The sequence below is a fragment of the Cupressus sempervirens genome, chromosome 5 (assembly GCF_028749045.1).
Source record: "Cupressus sempervirens isolate cs-2001-9-10 chromosome 5, ASM2874904v1, whole genome shotgun sequence".
Taxonomy (NCBI): Eukaryota; Viridiplantae; Streptophyta; class Pinopsida; order Cupressales; family Cupressaceae; genus Cupressus; species Cupressus sempervirens.
The window spans coordinates 265,021,832-265,040,420 of NC_143122.1; the positions used below are offsets into that span (position 1 = coordinate 265,021,832).

General features: G+C 33.2%; 1 protein-coding gene across 2 annotated transcripts; it reads right to left on the reverse strand.

Moving 5' to 3' along the window:
• Positions 1-335: 335 nt before the first annotated feature.
• On the reverse strand, positions 336-7,474 carry LOC149555569 (aspartyl protease APCB1-like). 2 transcript variants are annotated; one of them, XR_016364515.1, is made up of 10 exons: positions 7,148-7,474; positions 6,944-7,061; positions 6,519-6,754; positions 5,911-6,147; positions 3,173-3,326; positions 3,000-3,085; positions 2,752-2,869; positions 2,540-2,606; positions 2,151-2,372; positions 336-1,132 (listed from the first exon to the last, which is right to left on the reverse strand). XR_016364515.1 is itself a non-coding variant. In XM_089829687.1 (10 exons), the coding sequence occupies exons 1-10, from the start codon at positions 7,375-7,377 to the stop codon at positions 994-996; spliced, it is 1,473 nt and encodes a 490-aa protein (XP_089685813.1). In that variant the 5' UTR covers positions 7,378-7,474; the 3' UTR covers positions 336-993. The 2 variants fall into 2 exon arrangements, 1 of the variants encoding a protein (XP_089685813.1); XM_089829687.1 differs by having other exon boundaries at positions 2,285-2,372.
• Between the last annotated feature and the right edge of the window lie 11,115 nt (positions 7,475-18,589).

Sequence of the window (18,589 nt, forward strand, 5' to 3'; positions counted from 1 at the left end):
TCGCTTTAACTCTTCAAGATAATCCATTTTCCCCTTTTTTGTATTTCTTCCACACTATCTTCTGAAGATAACTTCCTGCAAATTGTTTTTCCTCCTCACACTGCAGATACTTTATACTCTCTCAATGAACTACATAAAGTTATTAAAACCTCATACTTTGCTAGATCACAACTCTAATACCAATATAATGCCCCTTTAATAAATATTTATAAACAGATTTATAAACTTCCTTTAAAAAAAATGATTTAACAACGTTTCACCAAAAACAATACACCTTGAGCTAGAGAAGATTATCCCAATTTTGCTTTTAAAAAAAAACAATTTGGAATAAGACATGGGAGAATGATTATATTCATATTCTTTAAATATTCAAAATAAACATTTATCATTAAAACACCCTTTGATGTGAAAACGTTGTGATCTGCTATGTGCATTCCAATTACATCACAATGCCCGTACTCATTTCTTTGAAATTTTCTCCCGTGTTATCTTCAAATAGAAGACAAGCAATGGTACAGAACAGTCTCTAGAGCCACAGAAATATCACTTGTTTCTATTTAATTAAAAGTTAGCCCTGTATCGGCAAAGGATCCCTTTGCATTCATAAGACAGAACCCTCTCTTTGGTAGGAGTGCAGTATAATCCTATTCCTGAATGCTAATCTAGGTTTGCCTATCAGTTAATTCAGTTTGCTTGTTTCAGCCATCCCATTGAAAAGTGCTACGGACTTATAAATGACCATAGCAATTATGGGTATTCAAAGACATTTTGTGTGTTTGCGACTATGAAACATATACAAGAATATTCCATTGATTGTATTCCTTATGAAAAAATTGAAAGTCACCTCGCCAACAGTTTCTATGTCACAAAGGTAGAGGATTTCTGACCAACAGATAACAAGATGTAGAAATGCTTCCATTACCCTGCTGCTATCCAGTACAATTGAACACACTGACAATGAATTGTGCCTTTGCTGGGAATTTTAAGGCTCGTTTATTTTAGAGTGCCAAAATCTGGAAGAAAGTAGGGAGTGGAAGGGCAAACACCTCTCCCAAGATCTTGAGCAAATGGAACGCCTTCTTCTTCAGGTAACTGTTGCGGATTTTCTAAAGCCCACCGCCGTTGGCTCAATCTGTTACAACCAGCCAACTCCAAAGTGTCAGCAATGGCCACATTTGATGTATAATGATGCACACATTTGATCAGCACCAACTTAAATAATTTCTTTACAGAGGAAAAAACAAAATTCCATTCTTGCTCGGCTAATTGAGGATGTCTCAAATGTGTCTAACCTGCTCTCTATTGACTCTTGGGTTTCCTTAAATATTTTCATTTTTGTTCTTTATCATCTAGTTTGTTGTCACAGATGCATTCTACGTACAATGTACGCTTACATGTTCATTGCAGCATTTGTAGTCTATAACTTTTTTTTCTCAACATAGCCTGTCTTACTAGTAAAGAAATATCCCCATATTCAACATGGTCTCGGAGCTACTGTTACTGTGCAGCAAGGACAACCTGTATGTCGCTGATGTGAGTGTTCAAAACTACAATCCAAACTTCTAGAAGGGGCTTGGGAACCTCCTTAGATGCTAATATTTGTGTCAAAACACTGCTCACGATCTTCTGGTTTGAAGAGTGATTCAATATTGCTGGTGGCTTATAAATGTAGATTTAGCACAAAAATAAATTTATGCCTAAGGAGCATAGGAATATACTTGGTGAATAGTTGTTAAAACAGAAGGGAGGTCCATTACTAGTTTTCTTTAGGTATCTATTCCTGCACAAACTTGGTGTTTTTTATTGCTACACAAGAACAAAATGTGAATTGTTCTTGCATTTCAAATTATCGTAATTGGAATTACTTGGATCAACAAAATCTTTAGGGTAAAACAATGTCATAATTAGACAGTGTATTCAAACTCCCTAAAATAATCTACATACTGCCATGGGATGTGAGCATTCTCAAACACAATTCAATGATGTTAATGTATGTGTTACCTGTTATATCTTTATCAAAGAGTATGGGAGGAAATACAAGGATATATAATATAATTCAAACACATTGGGGATAGGAGGACACACATTTAACAAATGATTAGAGGCATTTCCAAAATTGAAAATGAATTAATGAATGATTGATTACTAACAATATATATAATTGACCATGATCAGTTCACCCAAGGCTGAAACCTTCTATAACAAAATCATATGAAGCATAAAAGTATACACTTCATTCTATATGCCACAGAGCTACAATCAGGAAATGGAGAAGATTCAGAACTTGGGAAACTTTGTGCAATCCGTATTGATCCAGCCAATCCGATTATTGCTGTTGTCGTGAACCACAAGATAACCCTGCAAAGATATGTCTGCAAAACCAAATGCAAAATTATGATAACTACTAAAAAGACTGTTTTAATGCTCGCAATAAAAACCTTACCGACATCTGGCACGTGAATTATTATGAACAAAGAATAACCACCTCATTAAACACAGCCTAGAAGAAAAAATACCACATATAAGAAATTCCAATTACCTCCAATGACATTGTATGGAGCAATGCTGGTGCCGTCAAGTATACCTAAACAGACATTGCCTTTAGCCTGCTCATATTTGAAATTTTGAAGGTTGGTTAGTATATTCAATATTTTAAAAGAAATACATTGAGGTATTGTGGCACTAGTCACCTTGTTATAATAAAACTTAAGGAATGAAATTTGCATGATGTTAAAGTAAAGTCATCCTTACACTGATGATCAAATAACCCTCTGGAGGGATTACCAACTTCGCATTTTTGGTATATGGCAAGGTACTCTTGAAATTGAAAGCTAATGGTTTGAAGTATGACTTTACATCTGCAATGGACCTGGTAAGCTCACAGGAGTTAGGTGATAGGATCTTATTAATCTTTATAATTTGTACAGCATAATAAATTTACAGTATCATTCATAAAAATGTATTCTCAGTGTGAAAAGAAAATAAATAAATCCCTCCACCTGAATTTCTTTTTCCCTTGCCAACAGAGTGGCAGGGTCCGATCTGATGAATCAGGTACCAACTGTCTTCCAATGCTTTCTCTGACCTGTATTAAACTTGCATTGTTACATTAGAAACCAATTATATCAAAATGGCATAAGGTTAAAGCTGTGTCTAGACTCTCAACACTTACTGCAGAGACAAGAGCATCATAAGCTTGTCTTATGAAGTATGTATATGAGCTGCCAGTATCAAATATTATGCCTCCTAGCCTTCTTTCATCTCCATCTTTTGCAAGATGTTTGCTACCAAGGATCATCTGTGCAGGTCCCACGTGGTAGTATTTGCTGAGAAGGAAAAGAAATATTTATTGCTCGGAGACTTTCTTAGACTGGAAATTGCATGAAATTAGGATATTACTACTAGAGGATGCCTAACTAGAATCCAAATAGTCAAGATCAACTCTTTACCCTGCTCTAAATACATTAATAGTTGATGCCAACAAACCATCTGATGACAGAATATTCAATACACTAATTTGAGATGACACATGCCAAACTCCAAATTTAATGATCGGAGCTATTAGCTCACTTGTGAGTTCGATGACCTTTTCTTGTCTCTAATCAAAATTTCAAAAGAATGCCAAAGTCTTTTTCAGAAGCTAAAACAAGAAACATTTTGTCTCCATGAGTTAGATGTACCAAAAGGATAGGCATGTACTTGGGCCTATCTATTAGCTTCTTTTGGGGTGGATATGTTTTATGTGAACATTTTTACTCATAAGTTGAAAGCTAAACTTCTGTTGTGATATACTACCCGTAAGTTGTACTATATGGAAAAAAAAAAACATGTGTCATAACCTAGAAAGAAACACTGCATGCTGAATTATTTACCGTATATTAAAGATGGTTGTCAAATTATTTACAACAGGACCATGTAACTTGACTAAAAATGTGACACGTTTATTTTTATGCCAAAATTCTTGTTCATTTTAGTAGTTCCAAAGCTTAAGTGAAGACCATCAATGCAAGAATGCACAAAGAAAATTAGTAATTTTTAGATCAGGATACACTTCACAAGAATTGTATTACCAAACTGAAATCAAATTACCAATAATTGCCCTTCCGACATTTTTCATTAGAAACAGACAAATTGCGAATGACCAGAAGCAGAAAACAGTACAAAAGAAAGTGTTATGCAACTCTGCAAACAAATGCATTTAGTTGGGCAATTCATGGCAGGATATTATGAAATGTAATTCATAATGGGGACGCTAACACTTGTCTGTGTATGTTGATGGAATAAAAAACATCTTCTACCATTTAAAAAGCAACCTATCTCAACCTTTTAACTTATTTCTAGGTTGAAAAGAATTTAAACTAGCCATGCAAAAGAGTAAGTTTGTTGGAAATTAATTCAATAGAAAGGTATAAAAGAGAAAAATCAACCTACCAATAACCTAAGGTTTTTAGGATGTCTCCAAATACTGGGAAACACCAGAAAGTTATAGAAAAATTAAACAGGCATATGTCCAACATGCTTAAGCTAAGCCTGACAGGGCATCTAAAGGAATCCTGGGATTTTAGAGTAGGAAGGCTGCAAAACCACAAAGGTAGATTGTGGTTAAATGAGTTGAAGTTGTGGAATAAGCAGTGGCATTGATTTGGATTATGCAAGCATATATATTTGACTTTAGCTAGCCTCAGAATGTTCCATGTACTTGTGGAGATGATATCCACACTGTATTTTGAGATCTAGTGGTCCAAACATGGTTACCATATCCTGCCAGATCTTCTCCAAATTAACAGAGCCATCTTTTGCAGAAAATACCAAAACGGTTCAGTTTACAGTTAACTTTTCATTTTCTACAGATTCATGCTGTAGTGAATTATCTGAGCCAGCACATGTTTCTCTATTTGGTAATCGTGCATTGAAATAATTGTGAATCTTTGCGATAATCATGCAATTTTAACTCTGTTGCTTCCAGTATCAGAGAAATGCAAGCTTGATGCTCATATTTGCTGCTATCAGGCATTAAAAATCTTCAGTCAAATTGCAATTATCATAGGTATAAATGGGCAATATCAACAAGATGAGGGTGTGGACTAGGACTTTCTCTTGAAGCTCATGTATTGAGTAGGCAGATAGTAGGAGAAGATTTGATCAGATTTGGATAATTGATTGCTTAAAACAAGGGAAATTCTCAAAAATTTAAGAGTAACATCTCATGATGAGTGCAGAGGAGAAAAATAGACATATGATGATGGGAATGTTTCCTCTCATGCTTAATAGTTAATACTGGTCAGACCGGAACCGGATATTGTAAGCATTTGAAAGATCTAAAAAAGCCAAATCCAATGGTCAAGATCATAGAGATTAAGGTCTAAATGACTAAGAAATCTAAGATGAAAAGCTCAGTTCTGAATAGCTCAGTTCTGCCCACATTAAAGGTTGAAGATGCCATTTCACCAATGAGCAAATAATGAAATTGAGATACTGCACAACTTACAAACACCTTGATAAATTATCTATAATGCCATCTAGGATCAAGTAAACTTAAGCCATGTGAATGGGTTCCCACAAATAAGTAGTTAGGAATAAAATCGCATTCACACCAACAGTGAACAGCCTAATTCAACTCCTACTCAAAATGTAAAGCCAAATAATTCAAAGGCAGAAAAAACTGACAAACTACAGTGTCAAAGAAAACAGGCAGAGTGAGAGATGATTTCACATGAATGTTTATTGAAATAATATTCTACATGTAATTGATGAATTTCAGAGATATAGAGATTCATTGCCAATATTTTGACAAAGCTTTTGTATTTTGAGGATCATTTTCAACTAAAGAATATCTAAACAGACTTATTTTGATCTTTCAATTCAAGAAAATGAGAGAGAAACAGAGCAAGGTTCCTTATTCCAACTTACATGGATGGCCTGCCAACCATAGGAATCCAGGTCATGGATGAGGTGGGCACATGATCATCACCAAAGAACATGTATCCCCCCTTTTTCCCTCCTCCAGCAATACAAATACCTATGACATTCTTGATGAGACCTTGCTTTTCCCATTGAGATAGAAGACTTGCTGTACCGCCGCTCAGACCCAAAACACCATCTGTAGTTTGTGGCTGTTTTAAAGATCCGGCTTGGTCATACCCACACCTGTCACAAAAAAAATGATGTCACTGATACCCTAAACGTCTTTCCACAACCTTTATTTTCTTACAATCAAGCGAAGGCCATATCACCTCAAATTGCGTTTTCTGTTTAGGATCATCATAAATTATGACAACAGACCAGTTTGGGGCTCCATTCTAGATAATAGTAATATTGAATTTCTAGGCATGTGCAAAATTTATGCCAAGCTTCAGATGAAGTTGTAAATTGCCAGTGTCCTATGCATTCAATGTGTCTTGGACCTTTGGATGCTTCTAAACATAGTATTTGAGGTTATTAGCTCCTCTAATTTATGATTTGTCTCAAGTTTTTCCATTCTACGTGAAAAGAGGAAAAAGGAAAGGAAAATGCCTTACCCAAAAACAGAAGTAGGCCTGACGACACTAGAATTGGTGAGCTTCACCACGAAACTGTCCCTAATAAGAAATCCCAAGGAAGACCCCCCATCGGCATATTTAATCTCGTAATCACATTGCTGATTAGAACTCCGACAGTCATATCTTGCACGGTTTACTGCCTGCACAGCTGTACAAAGGGGATCATTGCATGGTACCAATGAGCGCTGATTTGGTTTGTACAATTGATGGGACGTCTGCAGAAAACGGAAGTAACCTTTTGAATCAGAGACTGGAAATTGTAAATAACATTCATACCCACTATGAACTGCTACAAGAAATCTAAGCATCCAAAGCGCCCAAAAGCGCTGAACTAGCCATAGAATACATGCAGCATTTCTGCAATTGCGTGCAAAAATAACATATGGGTTCCGATTGTCAATTACCTTGGCACAACTTCGGCAAGGGGCGTCACATTGAAGCCATGTTAAATCACTGCCAGTGTCTACATCCAGAAAATATTCCTTTGGGGGGTTACCAATATACGCAACCACATAGTAAATCCTGCAATTCAATTTGCATATTCATTAGCTTCCAATTTAAATTCCAGAATGAAAACTTAAATTTAGGGGTTCGTTATTTTTCCTTACCCATCTGGAAAAACATTGCCTTGCACGTTGAATATGGTAGTCTTCGCTGCTGCCTGTAGTCTCCTCCCAATTCTCTGGTTGTCCTGTTCGACTGATGAGGAGACCTCGGATTGCTCATTCTTGGGAAAAATTGGAAATACATTTGCTGCTACTAAAGACACAGAAATGCTTCCGCTCAAGATTGTCAACACAAAGACCAGTGGAAACAAAAGCTCTGTTAAGAAACCCATTTTGGTTTTCTGTACGAGACAAATGTGTCTGAAATTTACCCGCTCTTCTTAACCCAAAGTTGAATGTTTGTTGAATGAAAATGAATGAATTATGAATGAGGTAGTTCGTTGTGGAAGGAAGGCTAAATAAGGGGAGGGAAGGTGGTCCTCTCAACTTCAGCTCTGCTTTCCGAGAAGCAGCCGACCATATAATACTTTGACGTTTCTGCTTCAATGCTCATATTCCATCTTTTGCTTGCCCTTTCCAGCCGGCCTAATTCTTCATCCGCGGTTTTGAAAAATAAAAGAATTAAATTGTTGTCTTCTTTCTGAGGAAAAGATAACTCTTGCTTGAGTTTGTCAAATATAAATTATGGCTCTCGATTTTCTTAAAATTATTTTAAGAAAATAAAATAAAATATCTCTAAATTTTAGAGTTATTTTCAATAATTAGTAATTCTTATATTAAAGGAGGGGTGAGCATAGGGTGAAAACATTACAAGGTATTTAAGTATGTCATTAAGAAGAGTTTGTTTCTAGGTCATGTTAGATTTGACATATATTCATTTTTGTATTATAATCATTAGGTGTAATTAAAAATGCAGACTCTAAAAAATACAAATAAGGAAGTTCAAGTTATATTTGAATTTATAAATTATAGAAAACTAATTCTATCTAGAGTTGGCATATGTTTTATAATTTATGGCATAGCTTCATTTCGACTTAAGGGAGTCAATAGATTAGGAAGTACATATCCCTCTCCACCTATTTTTGTTGCAATGGGAGAGTGTTAGAAATGTACATCTCCTCTTGATGTTTTGATATAAAAGGAGCAAGTATGAATATACCTTAAAAATAGCCATTATATAGTATAATGCTTAAGTTTTGATTTATTTATTTTTGTACTGAAGAATTAACAACTCTTTCACAGACATACAAACACACACTTTATTCTTATTTAAATATTTATTTTGCATTTCTATACATTATTAACTTGTATTTAACTAAAACAAATTTTAAAATGTGGCTATTTTATTTACAATTTCTATTACCTATAATTTATTATTTAGTAAAATACATAACTATTTATAATTATATTTGTTTATACTTTTTGATGATAGGTAATAGGTCAATTTATTATTTGATTTACTTATACATCAATAATTTACTTATTATTTGTAGCTACATATTTTTTAAGAGTGCGGTACAGGTGCTATATATATTTATATATGAATATTTTATTAATAAATATATAAAATTTACTCATTATATATTCAAGCATATTTAAAATATCTGTAATTTAGCTATGTAAAATCATATTTTAAAATTTTAATAACATTGTTTTGGCTTTTTATAGAAATTGATGCTTTTAGCCCTTTAATTGTAGGTTTTTGGGTTAGTGAAGTTTGGATGGCAGTTTGATTCCCTACTTTGTATCAAGTTCCAAATTTTTCTTTCTTCAACTATGTGAGCCTTGTGGCTTTGCCTAAGTATGATGTCGTGGAACTAGAGTTGTGGAATGTGGGTATCCAAATTACAGTGGATACCCCACTTGTGATCCCTAGTATTTAGAGGTTTTATTGCAATCAACATTGGGGTTGTACACCCATTTGTTGGTCTCAATATTTTGAGATTTTTCTCCACTCATCAATTTTAGTTGATATACTTTTTGATGATGAAAATTATGGTGGACCATTTTTGAGATAATAGGAAGGCATTGCTCCTGGTTTTGGTGGGGTTTAAGAAATTCATGGCGAGTTGTTTTTTATTTTTTTCTATCAAATGGTGGAAGTTGTTATGTCTTCTACTTCAATTTTTGATCTCTTAGTCATATGTCCTTTTTAGTGAGTATGGGTAGCGACCTTCTTGTCCTTGGTGGCCATTCAATTGCTAGCAGTTTTGAAGGGCTCATTCTAACCTTTGATTATTTCTAATTGAGGTATTTTGCTAACTTGGAGGCTATTCTTGTTACTATTGAGATAAGGTGTTTGGTCAATGGTGATTGACACAATATGTTTACTTCCTCCTCTCTCGTGGTTCAAATGGATGTGTCTCATTTCCTATAGAGGTGGAGGTGTGTTGTTTAATGGAGGATGCTTGGAACATTATGTAGTATCTTCTTTTTTGTTGTTGCATGGAATTTGGTTGTATTTTTAAGTTTAATTCCATTGTATTCCACTCCTCTATTGTTATAGAGTTGAGCTATTGAGGTGAAAAGGTTATATGTTGAAGATGGGTGTGGATGTTCTATTGAGATGATGGTTTGTATTACTAATTGACATTGGATACCTTGCACTATTCATGAAAATGGATTGGGGATCCTCCCAAATCATCCTTGTAGGTTTGCCCATAGAGTAGGATGTTGACAATATGTTGTTTCTTTTTTGTTATTAAGCTTTGTTTTCCCCTGTACTGTAAGAGGTCGGGTATGGCTCCTCATTCTCCAAGAAACTCACTTAAGACAAACTATTAACTCTAATGTTTGGGTGTTATAATTGGCCCTTCCTATTTTTTCCAACACTTTTGTTAATGTGTTATTATCCAAACACCTTCATTATGTGGTAATGTTATAAGGGTTAGCCCCCTTCGTTTGGCTACTTAACTTTATAAAAGTATATTTAATAAAAAATAATTATTTTATGTTTCTATTTTTATTTTTAAAAAAATTATAACATCATTAATTAAATTATTATTAGAATATATTAAATTTACTATTGTATTTACCAAAGTATATAGTCATTTACTAAAATAAATAATAATTTCATTAAAATTAGTGTATTCCTTGTATATAAAATAACTTTTTTTTTCATTATATAATTTTTTTTAGTTTCATAGATACTGTTATAGGTCATGTCTTTGGATGTAACAAATGGTATTTGTAAGAGCGCTATTCTTGATTAACTCATGGAATCAATTGTGTAAACAAATTTATCATCAACATTTCGAGTTACATTATATGTTTCATTATTAGGATGAAAAAGTGAAACAATTTCTCCTTGGAACTTTTCAAGTTGGTGTATTAAATTATTACCTAGTAAATTAAATGTAACGAGGGTTGGAGTACTTATTTTTACATTGGTAGGAGGGACCAATTTTACTATTATATGAATAATTTCATAGCTTTAGTGACTTGGATAGTTGTTTGTCCATTTGATAGGTTTTAGTAAATAATTATTTATTTAACATTTATTTTTTTGCGAATGGGAATGAGTATTTATTAGTTAATTGATCTATTTAGAAATAACTAGAAACTAATTGGTTAAGGCTTGTTAAATTTTTTATTAATCTCAATTGTTGATTGAGACTTAATCTTGGTCATTGGTTTTCCAACAAGAGTAGTATAAAATGGAGTCAATGAGCATTTGGAGAATACAAGTTTGAGAAGCATTTACACTAATAGAAAATAAAATTATAGTGTTAACAAGGGCTCAATGATAGTGTTGGAGATAAAAATAGTGGAATCTCAATAGGAGAAATTGGGAGATTGTCAGAGCTTTGCTAGTAAGAGGCAAATAGTTTATATATATCTTTATGTGCTAAAGTTTTATTTATAATTCCTTAGTTGTAGTACTAGTTTCCCCTTTGGGTTTTTTCCAAGGATGATTTGTCTAAATATTGTGTTCCTTGTGTTGTGTAATCTTTCATTATTTTATTTGTGAAGTTGCAATTGTGTTATTATTCAATATTTTCTTTTGAGCAATCAAATTATCTATATAAAATAGTAGATTAATAATCAGTAACTTTAATAGATTTTTTTACATTGTATTAGAGCCAGGTTAAGGGAATAAGATACTTAGCATAGGAAACAGAAAGAAGATTGAAGGTTTATAAAACTTAATTCAACCTCCTTAGCATTATTATTACCTTTTATCCTTTGAGATGGCCTCAACTGGTTTAAGAGATCGAGATAGACCAGATGGAGCCTCTGATTTTGGTGTTTGGAAAGCCAAAATTTCTTTATTGCTGGAGAAGAATGATATCAAATAGTATGTGATTAGTGTTGTAATTGTACCTAAAGATGCAACACAACTCACAACATACAAGAAGAATGATGCCAAGTCATGGAGGTGAATCCTTGATGATGTTAAGGACCATATAGCTATGTATATCATTGAGTTAGACACAACAAGAAGATGCAAGGCACCATTTTGAACCTATACCAAAATGCTACCACTAAGTGAAAGATGGTTCTTAGAGAAAAGTTGAAGAATATATAGATGAACAAGGGAGAAGATGTGACAAGTTGCCTCATTAGGCAAAGACTTGTCAAGGATGAGGTAGTAGTTGTTGGAGATAAGCAAGGTGATGATGAGCTAGGAAGAATAGCCATAAATGGCTTTACTAAGCAGTGGATATTTTTGTTCTAGTTATTAGTGGATGACAACCTTACCGAGTTACGATCAACTATGGAGTGATTTCACTCAAGAAGATCTTAAATTAATTTCACTTAAGAAGAGTTTAGATAAAGTCTTATCAATAGATGCAACAATAAGATTCAGAAATTTGAGGTGGGATAGGAAAATGTTTCCCTGGTCAAAAAAGAGAAAGCCAAGAAGGGGTCCAACAACAAATCAAATGTACAAAGTAAAAAGAAGATGGAATTGTCCAAGATCAAGTGTTATGATTACATCATGAGTTTGGCCACTATGTCAGAGATTGTCCAAAAAGGAAGAAGAAGAATCATATGACAACTTCAATAAGTGCATATGAGCTCTCTAGTAGAATGGAGGATGATTCTGCACACATAGCTTACATGGTTAGCTCAACCTCACAAACTATTTGGTATATAGGTAGTGGGGTGTCATTTTATATGATAGAAGTTAGAGAGTACTTCTCTAGTTATAAGTAGGAGGAAGCTAGAATCCATATTTCTATGAGGAACTTGTCCAAACTCAACCTAGTTGAGAAAGGGATTATTCATTTTCAGAGGAGAATGGAAAGCTTATTACCCTTCGTGATGTGTTGTGTGTGCAAATTTTAGATATGAATCTTCTTTTTGTATTTTTTCTTCAAGATAAAGGCTATAATGTACTCTTGAGAGGGACACATGTTTTGATTAAGCATAAGGACTATAAATCACCTATGTCTACTAGAGTTAGGGGTGATCAGATTTATAGATTGTAGTTTGATAATCCTAAGGCACTCCTAAGAAACAATAATCCTAGAGATCATGGAGATCTATGACATAGGAGGATGGGCCATATGCATCATGGACAACTTAAATTACTTTGTGAGACAGTGACATGCATTCCAAAGTTGAACACAAAGCATGATGATGTATGTAAGGTATGCATATTAGGAAAGTTTGTGAAAGCTCATTTTCTAAGAAGTGATGCCTAATCTAAGGGTGTTCTTGATCTAGTACATTCAGATATATGTGGACCAATATCAATGAAGTCTCTTAGAAGTGCATTCTTTTTTAGCTTTTATTGACAATTTATCGAGGAAGACCTAGATATACTTATTGAAGACCAAGGATGATATTTTTAGTCACTTCCAAGCGTTCAAATCTCTTTTGGAGGATACAATAGAAGGAAAGATAAAGGTTCTTTGATTACACAATTAAGGTGAATACAAAGGGAAATAGTTCCTGGAGTATTGTACCAGTGAATGAATCAAAGCGAGTGGATTGTTCCTTACAATCCATAATAATATGGGGTTACTAAGAGGAAGAACCATTCTATATTGAGGAAACAAGGGTTATGATACATTACTAGGACATGCTACATTACTTATGGGAAAAGGTGTGTCGTACAATAGTCTATATACAAAATAAGGTTCCGCACAAGGTAGCAAAGAAGATGACACTAGAGGAGGGTTCCACAAGTAAGAAGCCAGATGTCAATCACTTTAGGATATTTAGAAGTTTAGCTTATTATTGTATTCCAAGAGATACACGTACCAAGTTAGATTAGAATGAAGAGAGGGAGTACTTTGTAGGGTATAGTGAAACCACAAAGGTATATCAGATATTTATTCTAAAGAATAAGAGAACTATAGTTAGACACAATGTCAAATTCATGGAAGAAAAGACATTTAGGAGGTCTAGAGATTTTCCATTAGATGATCATAGTGAGAAACCAAATGAAGCTTCAAGAATAGTTAAATTGGACTAGGGGAAACAAAGTAATACTATAATTGCTAGTACAAGAACAAGCTTAGGTGGTGAGAATTCACAGAGTATGGAACACCAAGTGCAACAAGAGATACCTAAGGAAGATGGGGAGGCTAATATTTCATCCTCTATAGTAAGAAAGATGATCTCTAAGGTCCAAGAGATGCATAGGCATACTCAAGAGTATGAGGGAACTCCTAAGAGGAGTACTAGACAACAGAGACAACCAACCAAGTTTAATGATTACATAGCATTAGTCAATTGGTTGGTAGATAACGATCCTTCCAATTATCAAGAGGTTGGATAGTATCAGGTATCACAAGATGTAATGTTTAGGAATATACCTCAATAATGTAGAATGATATATGGGAGGTAGTGCCTAGACCAATAGATAGGGAAATGGTTAGACCACACTAGATCTATATAAGGCAAGGTTTGTGGCCAATAGGTTCTCTCAAAAGGAGGGAATAAACTATGAGAAGACATTTTCTCTAGTGGTTAGGTATACTCTTATAATATGAGTTGTAATCTCATTTTATGCATAAAAGGGATGGAAAATCCTTCAAATGGATGTCAAGACAACATTTCTAAATAGTGAGTTAAAAGAGGAGATATACGTAGAACAACTAGAAGGCTTTGTAGTACACGACAAGGAGACCCACGTGTGTAGATTAAAGAAAGCCTTCTAGAGACTCAAATAGGCTCCCATAGCATGGCATGAGCACATTGATACTTACTTGTAGGGAATGGGTTTTGTGCTGAGTGAGGCAGATGTTAACCCCTATTACTTAGTGGTTGGGGTGAGATTCTCATTCTTGTTCTATATGTTGATGACCTATTTATAATAGATTCACTAGGGCTCACAAGATCTTGCATTAGAGTTTGAGATGAAGGATTTGGGACCTATGCATTACTTTCTAGGCATGGATGTGTGGCAAACATATGGAGAGATTTTCCTTAGATAAGAAAAATATTGCATTGAAATCTTGAAAAGGTTCAAGATGGAGGATAGAAAATCCATGTCTACACCCATGATCAAAAATTGGAAGAAGGTAGATACATTAAGGGAGAAGGTTGTAGATCCAACATTATGCATGTAGTTTATTAGTTCTCTCATGTATTTGGTCATCACTAGGCTATGTATAGATTTTGCAGCAAACTCTCTAAGTCAATTCATGGTTGAGCCAAAGAGAGTATACTAGATAGTCAAAAAACATGTGTTGCAGTATAATTTATGAGGTAAAATTGAGTATGAGATTAGATATAGTTGAGGTGAAGGAATCAAGTTACTATGCCATACCAACAAACATTGGATAGGTAGTTTATAAGGAACTAAAAAATCTCTTCAAGGTGTTCCTTTAGTTTGGGATTAGGAATTGCCTCTTGCTTCAGTAGGAATTAGAAGTTTGTAGCTCTAAGTTATGCAAAGTTAGAATACACAGCAGTGAGCATGATGATATGTGAATCTATATGCCTTCAGAAGTTGTTGGTTTCCTTATTTGGTTAGAGAATTGAGACTACTTTGATAAACTATTATAATCAAAGTTTCCTTAAATTGGTTGAGAATCTTGTGTTTCATGATAGGTCTAAGCATATAAACATTAGGTATCACTTCATTAGTGATTGCATATAATGAGGTATTGTCCAACTGCAGTACATACCTACAAAGGAGAAGATAGCAGACATTTTAACTAAGGCATCAGGGAAGGAAAAATTAATCATCTTCATATATAAGTTGGGTTTCATGCATAAAAAATTCCTCTCTATGAGGTAGTGTTAGTTTTAGTAGCTTGGACAACTATTCATTCATTTGTTGGTTTTGGTAATGATTGTTTTTCTAACAAACATGTTGAGAATGTGGATAATTATTTATTAACTTATTGATCTATTTGAGAAACAACTAGAACTAATTTGTTAGGGTTTGTTAAGTTCTTATTAATCTCATCTATGAATTGAGTTTAAATCTTGGTCATTGATTTTCCAACAAGAGTAGCATAAAAGGGAGTCATTGGGAATTTGGAGAATACAAGTTTGACAAGCTTTTGTAGTAAGAGAAAATAAATTTACAATGTTAGAAAATAGTTTTGTAGTGTTAGTAAGGGTACAATCATAGTGTTGGCGATAACAGTGGTGATATATCAACAAGATAAATTAGGAGATTGTTAGAGCTCTACTAGTAAGAGGCAAGTAGTTTATGTATCTCTTAATTTGCTAAAGTTTAATATAATTCCTCATCTACAATACTAGTTTTTGTTTTGGAGTTTTTCAAGGGCAATTTGTCCAAAAAATTTGTGTTCCCTATGTTGTGTAATCCTTTCATTATTTTATTTGTGAAGTTGTAGTTGTGTTATTATTCAATATTTACCTATGAGAAGTTAATTAATCTATATAAGACAATAGCTTAATAATCAGTGGCTATAACATATATTTTGAGCATAATCTATTTAGTAGGAGGAAATAATTATATAATTGTGTTAGATATTTTTATAGGTACTTTATTACCATTGTTTAGTATGAATTGTATGAATAGTATATTACCATCTTATATTTTAAATAATGAATTAATTGTCCAAAACTATTCATTCAATCATGCTAAATAGTCTAGATTCCCAATATAGACTATTTTGGTGACTATTTGGATGTGCTATTGTAACAATATAGCAATTGTTAGCTAGTAAATTAAATGTAACGAGGGTTGGAGTACTTAATTTTAGATTGGTTGGAGGGATAGTTCTATAGTAATTATATACAAATATCTAGTTCTTGGAGTCTCTATTGATTTGTATTTTTTCCATACACTAAAACTATGATTTGTTTGCATGCTCTCATCTAGATGCAAGTGCAAAATTATTTAGTTTCCAATGAAGTATTTTATTTGTAGTTGCTACTTAATTTTTAAGAATAATGTGACAATTAGCTTGCAATCTAAGTTATTTTTGTATGCTATCATATTTTTTTTTGGAAGGGATATTTCTAAGTTATTTTTGTATACTATCATATTTTTTTTGGAAGGGATATTTGGACATATAAGGACAGGTTCAACAAATATTTTATAACTAATTATTTATGACATGTTTGTTTACACTCATACATTATGTGCACAATTAACATTGACAAGGATAAGACATAATGGTAGAATATTCTTCTTGGGCATCCATTTCAGTAATGGGGTTTCCATGTCAAGGCATGTTATTTTCATGCTATCAAAGTGAGCCCTTGGATAATGCACCTTGGTTTTTGAGAGTAATGAAGCACTCAAAGATGGTCAATTCTAATTGGCTATGGGTTGGATGTCCATGTCAAGGTTATGTGTTAATTTATTATTTTAAAATGTATTTATTTGGACCAATAAAAGGGGCATATGGTTTTGGAGGTGACTTTTTCCTCTTATTTTGAGATAACAAAATAACATTCTCACCTCAATTTTTATACAAGTTGGCAATATTGTATCATTATTTGTAGGAAATGTTGTGGTGTTTGGTTGAAGATACAAAATGAGCGATGAAAGTTTATGTATTATGATATCATATATTCAAAAATAATATATACTTACTCTCTTCTTGGCAATTTTTTTTTTTTGTAATGGTTTCTCCATGTAAATCTTATGTTGTGACATGTTCTTGTATTGTAGATCATTTATGCCATTCATTGCTACAATTTTATCTAATGCTATAATCTTCATTTATTTGATTTTTTATGCTAATCTTTAGTTTTTCTAAGCACTTTAAAGTGGTTGATATAAACATGAAAAAGAATATAAGTATATTTCTACGAATATTTCCTATTAAGTAAATTACTTTTAGATTTGTATGCAATCACATATTTTCATCATGTGTGGTCTAAGATTTGTGTCTACCATTATAATATGGGGTTAGACATTTTAATATGATTACAATAGCATTATTCATGTTTTGTAACAAGACCTTTTGGGGAAAATCATCTTTTATGATGGAATAAATCTCACTAACCTCCCCCTCACCAATGTATTCCTATCCTTGATGGTGTTAGAAAGGATTTAGTCATAATTATTTTCATTTATAGCTCTCACGGTTCTCTCTTTTTAAATTAGTGTGTGTTCTCAATAAACTCACCCCACTTTTTATTACTTATTAACCCTATGATAGGGGGAAATTATACATGATTAAATTCTAGTGAACTTCCTAGGCTTGCACTAGGTATATCTTCTATAATGATTGGTCATCACCCTTTACATGAAGAGTAGAGAAAGAATGATGTATCTCAAACAAGTTGAAAATCTTAATGATTAAGGCCTTTCAAGTTTCTAGGAAAAGCAAGACTCATATAATCAAAGGCCACCACCGCCTAGTTTTATAACTCTCGTATCATAGTTTGTAGCTTAGCTATGATGTATTTTATATTCTTTGTATTTATTAATTAGGATATATTTTTTAAAACTTTGAGACCTATGATTCTTTGAAATTGAGTGATGATAGAAAGATAACTAAAAACTAATGAAAGTGTTAAGTCATTCCCATACACAACAAACATTATTGTGAGCATATATATCATCCTATGAAAGAGATGAATACTTCCACTATCATATTTTACATGCTTTAAGTGATTTTTCTAGGTTCCTACTTATCACAATAAAATAATCCAAGTTTTGACCACTATATAGCTTTACCTTTCAAGAACTTTCTCTCATTTTAGTAGGGTGATGTAAGAATCTAACCATTTCAAAACCTAATCAATTCAATGCAATGAATTACTTTAGTTAAACAATATATAATTGGATAAGAGTTTGTCTTGTTAAAAAATATTTTAGATATAAGCTATAGATGTTTGTCATGATGAAATTTCTATACTTGCATCATTTTTATTTAGTTTTAATTTTATTTGGAAGAAATGTGTGTGTGTGCGCGTGCGCGCACGCCTGCGCTACATTTTTGTGTGAGGTTGTGCTTATCCCCCAATCTTTAGCCTCTTAAATAAATTTATATTCACATACACTTTAAAGCCTCCACATTGACCTTACATATACACACACATCATTCATTATTATTCGTGCATTCATCACATTCACCTATACATGTGCCTACATATAGTAGTTTTTTGCTACCTTGAGCTTACTATTTAGCTAAACTGTAATTACAAGGG